This window comes from Nannospalax galili, unplaced genomic scaffold (assembly GCF_000622305.1).
Source record: "Nannospalax galili isolate Female #2095 unplaced genomic scaffold, S.galili_v1.0 scaffold666, whole genome shotgun sequence".
Lineage (NCBI taxonomy): Eukaryota > Metazoa > Chordata > Mammalia > Rodentia > Spalacidae > Nannospalax > Nannospalax galili.
The window spans coordinates 1,514,876-1,520,435 of record NW_008356473.1 but is presented as its reverse complement, the minus strand read 5'-3'; the positions used below and the strand labels follow the sequence as shown (position 1 = coordinate 1,520,435).

Genomic DNA, 5,560 nt, shown 5'->3' with positions numbered 1-5,560 from the left:
ATATATATGGTCATGTGGAATGTGGCAATGAGAACGAGACAGAAACAACACAGTGCCAAGTGAAAGGAGGAAAATAGGAGATGAGATGGCCACTATAATTTAACACGTGAGATTATGAATGAATATGAACAGAAGAAAGCATGCATAAATGAAAATGATCATGCTAGGTTAGGATTAAGATGAGTCCTTTGAAATGGTCAGGTAGCACACTTAATGTGTCAGTGGCTAGCAAGAGAAGGCAAGTTTAAAAATGTATTTGCAATAGAAAAGACACTTAAGAACCTAGCTCCTGATTACCAGAGTGTATGTTTCTCTCTGGGAAAGGATCGGTCTTCAACGGTCTAGGAAAAGAAATTGTTCTTGGTTCTTGAATGCCATCATAGGAATGTGGCTGTGTGTTTTGGTCTGACCCGTGCCAGTTGGACCCCACATTCCCCCAGCCATCCAGGAACAAGAGTACCTGATAGCAGGCTGTTTGGAGGTGTGGCACCTCTCATGCCCATCCAGCTACTGCCTCACCTGGGGCTCCTGCCACCTCATCTCTCCCAGCAGGCCCCCACCCTGCCGGGGTACCTACCAGCCTCGTTTTGATTGGAGGGTACATGCAAACTCCAGTGGTCTCTTCCTTCATGGGGAGAGAGAGTGGAGGAGAGCAGCGAGAGTGGGCACAGTGGGGGCTGCTGGCGGACTCTGCCTGCTCATGAGGAGAGGAGGAGAGAGGGGGAGGAGGAGGTGGTGAGATGGGAGGAGAAAGAGGAGATAAGGGAGGAAAAGGAGAGAAAGAGCACAGTGCAAGACAGATCTGGCAATCCACACTGTTCTCAAGCCAGCATCACCAGCAGCCTCTTTCCAGACTGCTGACTGCCACTCCCACCCACCGCCCTTCTCTCTCAGCCTCTCTCCTCCTTTTTGGCCTTCAGCTCTCTTCTCCAGCCCATGAGTAGAAAGACAGATCAAATCCCCTTCCCAGGGATGGCAGGGCCAGGCTGTTTCCTGTGCGAGGCACACAGGACTGGGAGCAGCTTCCCTAGAGCACCACCAGGGTTCTGAAGCATTGCCCAGGCCAAGTCATGAAGAGTGCCATGAATTAGCGATTTCAGCCATGGGAGCAATACACGGGCTGGCCACACACTTGAGAGCATTTGCCTTCCATGCCTGGTGCCCACATACCCTCAGCCAAAGACGGGCGCTGCCTGTGGTGTAGAGGTGAGTAGGTGTCAGCAGAGGATGCCAGGAAAGAGCTACATCCCCCAGAACAGAGTTCAGGATTTCATCTGTCTGGCTCTCAGCCATCTGGATTCAGAACAGACTGCCTGCCCCTGACCCACATTCCACACCCATCAGCCCAGGCTTGGGCACATCCTACTGAAAGTGGGGTACCTTGATGTTCAGCTGTAAGACACACTAAGTTTTGTGGGAAAAGTGTTATACCCTTGGGCAGCTTTCCCACCCTGGTCTTGAAGAATGCCATGTGCCTCGAAGAGGTCCAAAAGCTTGTTCAGGTGAGGATGAAGATGGCAAACAGAGGCGCTCAGTGTTAGGAAAAGGGGACTGCTAAAGGGTTAGTGTGGGTCTCAGGGAGGGACCACTCATTCCAGAGAACAAAAACATGCATCTTTTAACTCAAGAAACTTGGTGCCATCCCACTGTATTATAATACAGCCTCTGGGCAGGTTTCTTTGAAAAATGATTGAGGAAATTACAGGCCCCTTTTCCTTCTCTAAATTGACCCAACTCTGTCCTCTGACAATCCGGAGCTGACCAGCCGCCACAGGGCTTTCCTATCCATCACCTCCCAGCAGCTCTCTTTCACATTCACATTTGGGAGACACAGAAATTACGTTTGCAAAATCAGAATACGGGGTTCTACCCCCTCTTTGTTGATTATTTCTAAGACTTTTCTTCAGAGACAAGTGAATCCATTATTAGTCACCTGCAGTTAAGGTTTATCAGCCTTATCAGCCTACTTAAAATCCTCCCACTGTTCTCTATGGTCCTCAGAAGAAATCCTACCTTCTTAAGAAGGTACAAAGCATGCCTTGTCGAGGCTGGCTCACACACCCTCAAGAATCAGTTCCCACCACAGCCCCAGGGTGTCCATTCTCCAATTAGAACCAGCTGAGGACATCTCACATATAGCCCCACATCCAAGCCCCTGGGCCTTTTCACCTGCTAATAGCAACAGGCACTTACTGAAGGAAATAAAATCTGGTATGATTTTATCATGGCCATATTGTCTAGAGGCCAGAATGTGGACTCGAAGATTATCAGAAATGACTTAAGGCTTTGCCCAGCATTGGAATTTCATGGCAAATGCCGATCTTTACCCAAGTACTTCTGGCCTTTCTAAATAAGTATTTGAGTGGATTTAAGACAAGGAACATCCCAGGATTCCTAATAAATTCACACCCCTGACTCTTAGTAAATTTGAAGGAAATAAAATATTAATAACGTGTGACTGGATGCTATTTGGATATACCAATCTGGGTCTTCTTTTCTCCTGCTACTTCCTTTCTTCCTTCTTCCCTCTTGATAGATATCTGACATTTAGAATGTGAGGATTTGGAAGAATGGAAAGAGAAAAGTCAGGCAAAATAAGAGACGATGTTACAGAGTACTGAGCAACAAGGGGCCCCTTCTCCATGGACTGAAGCTGGGAACAGAGACTAAAGAGCAGTGAAGACCTCGGTCAAGTAGAGCTAGGAAGGCAGGAGGTCCCAGGACAAGATGGCCTCAGGACAGAGTGATATCCAGCAGTGGGGAAGGTACAGAGATTTCCACCTACTCAAAAGGATCACAAAAGATGCAGAGCATCTTACATGTGTCTGTGAATGATGACACTGTAGACTGCAGAATTCTCTCCACCCTCCCTGGGTGAGTATAGATGTGACACAGGGAGACAGAAAGGTCCCTGATTTGGCTTGAAATTGAGGTCTAGCTAACCTAAAAGGATAAAGTTCAAAATAAATACTAAGTTGTTCAACCAAGTGGAAACCCAGTTCTAACACCCAACCCAGGGCCTGATCCTATGTCCCACATGGCCTTCCTCTGACCAGACAAACGTCTCCCAGTCATGTACACTTTTCTCTAACATGCCAGGTACCACAATGCTTTAGCTGTACTTTGTAGCCATACAGATGAGTGGTTCACAAGGTGCAGAGCTCAGGGAGGATACAGCTCATAGAGAAAGCATCAGGCACACAGAGGGCACAGGTGTTTCTAGTCTGTTACCAGGAGGAGAAAGGCTGTCTGGAAAACCTGGAGTGAGGCAGGATTCTGCATCCTTAGAAGTCAACATTACCAGTATGTAAGTGTACCTTCCAGAAAGTTCCTTTCCTCAAGGAGCATCAAGGCTCAGAACTCCTAGGCCAGAGGTAGTACTTCTTCCTCCAGGGAGGACACGCCGCCGCCACTGTGGCTATGAACTCAAAGGTGCAGAAGCTGGAGTTGGGCAGGTCTAGAGCTGGAAAGGCCATAAGGCTTTGGGCTACTAAACACAATACAAGAGTCTGAGATTAGAAGAGTCAGGGGAAAGAATGGGAGGGAAAGTACTACAAAAATAAGGTTGGACAGAGTTTCTGTGGTGTTTGAGGATGCGAATCATGGAGGAGGGCAGGATGCAAGACAATGAAGGAGGGAACAGACCCAAAGTGTATCAGGGTGCTGATTTGATCTTGATTTTTGTTTTTTTGAGAGATTCCAGTTCAAGATGGAAGAGATCTTTGGACTCTTCTGGAACAGGGTGGAGAATAAAAAAATGATGGTTCTTTCTCACAGAACCTTGATGCAACATGTCTGAAAGAAAGCAAGGAACATCTATCTGGTCCTATTTTTCCCCTCCCATTTGTTCTGGCTGGAGGATTATGAGGGACTGTGGGACTCTCAACCAGAGGAGAGAGGGAATGAGACTCAGGCTGGGAGCTTGGAAGGGGGTTAGAGAAAAAGCATTCTTTCAGGAGGTAGGTCACTGGTTGTGTGATGAGTGTCACTCAAGAAGTTCTGACACGGTTGCCTGGTAAAGTTCTACTTTCTCTTTAGAGGGGAGGAGGATCCAGAGAGAATAGCCAGGGACTAAGGGCATGGAGCTGGCAGCTGAGGAACGGTGCCTTATCCAGGCTGAGTCTCTTAAATTACAGATACCAATCTCATAGGGCAACTCCAGGACCCAACTTGAGCTTCCCCCAAGCCTTGCCTGTGGTGATAGGGCTGAGATCGGGGACCTGACCAGTCTCAAGAAATGGGTACTGTTCAGGGGAAAAGAGAGACGCATTCTGACTCCAGTCACCTGCCATGAGACCTGGGTTTTAGTTATAACCATGACCCAGACCTGTTGTGCAATCTGAAACAAATGCCTAGCTCAGTCTAAGCCTGGGATTCTCCATCTGCAGGGGAGGAACAGGATGAAGAGGTCCCAAGGCTCCATTCCCTCTGGCAGGCTAGATGCAAGTCAGGCATGGGACTGTGCTTGCCTTGAAACACTCTGCCATCAGGTCCAAGACACTGAAATGAGCACCATTACTGACACAGAAGTGCTTGGGAGCCTACCTGGGAACAAGTTTCCCAGTTCCAGATACTGAGTCCACTCTTTCTCCAGCTGTCCAACAGCGAGATGACAAGGCTAATGCTCTTTAGGAAAAGGGGAAGGAGGAAAGGGGACCAGATAAAGGAAGAAGCAGACTACCCAGTCACCTCTTCCTCCCTCAGACTCTTTGGCACTTATGGAACATAGGATTCATTTGGAGCATGGAAAGGTCAGATCTGATAGTGCCAGGAAACATTGCAGGACACCTCCTCCCAAGTCCCCCCATATACGAATACTGGTGCCTCAAGACATCCTGAATATACACGGTCACTGCCAGCAGCACTGGGTGCCTGCGTCTCAGTGTAGCCCAAGGACCTTAGCTGTTCTCACAGTGCAGCACCCTGAACCCCATTCCTCAGCTAAGTCAGAGCTGTCCAAAGATGTGGACGGGTGTCCAAGGTGAGTGAGTGGTGACAGCAATTAACGGGGAACAGTCACTTGGCAGACATGTACACCTCTGAAAATCCCTGCCACATGCTGCTTCCTTCCTAACCCCAGTTCGCAATATCTCAGCACCCACATAGCAGCTAATAACTGTCCACAACTCCAGTTCCAGGGGATCTGATGCTCTCTTCTGGCCTCTGCAGGCATTGCCAAATATGAATCAACTTACATGCATGCAGGCAAAACACTCATACACATAAAATAAATAAATAATTTTTAAAAAAGAAAAAATTGACCCCAGTATTTAGATTTACCAAGCCGTTCGCAATATCTCAGCACCCACATAGCAGCTAATAACTGTCCACAACTCCAGTTCCAGGGGATCTGATGCTCTCTTCTGGCCTCTGCAGGCATTGCCAAATATGAATCAACTTACATGCATGCAGGCAAAACACTCATACACATAAAATAAATAAATAATTTTTAAAAAAGAAAAAATTGACCCCAGTATTTAGATTTACCAAGCCTTTTAATAAATAAATACTTAGTTTTTTGTTCATGCTGTGCTTTTAAAAAATTTTTTAGCTTTATTTT

The 5,560-nt window shown here is 47.3% G+C and overlaps 1 protein-coding gene across 1 annotated transcript in view; it reads right to left on the bottom strand.

Annotated features, from left to right (window-relative positions):
- Nucleotides 1-5,560, bottom strand: part of Epb41l4b (erythrocyte membrane protein band 4.1 like 4B) — a 168,510-nt gene that overhangs the window by 16,254 nt on the left and 146,696 nt on the right. The window contains exon 23 of the mRNA XM_008854640.3: nucleotides 578-694. Within this exon, the coding sequence (XP_008852862.1) occupies nucleotides 578-694 (117 nt within the window). The remainder of the gene's footprint in view (nucleotides 1-577; nucleotides 695-5,560) is intronic.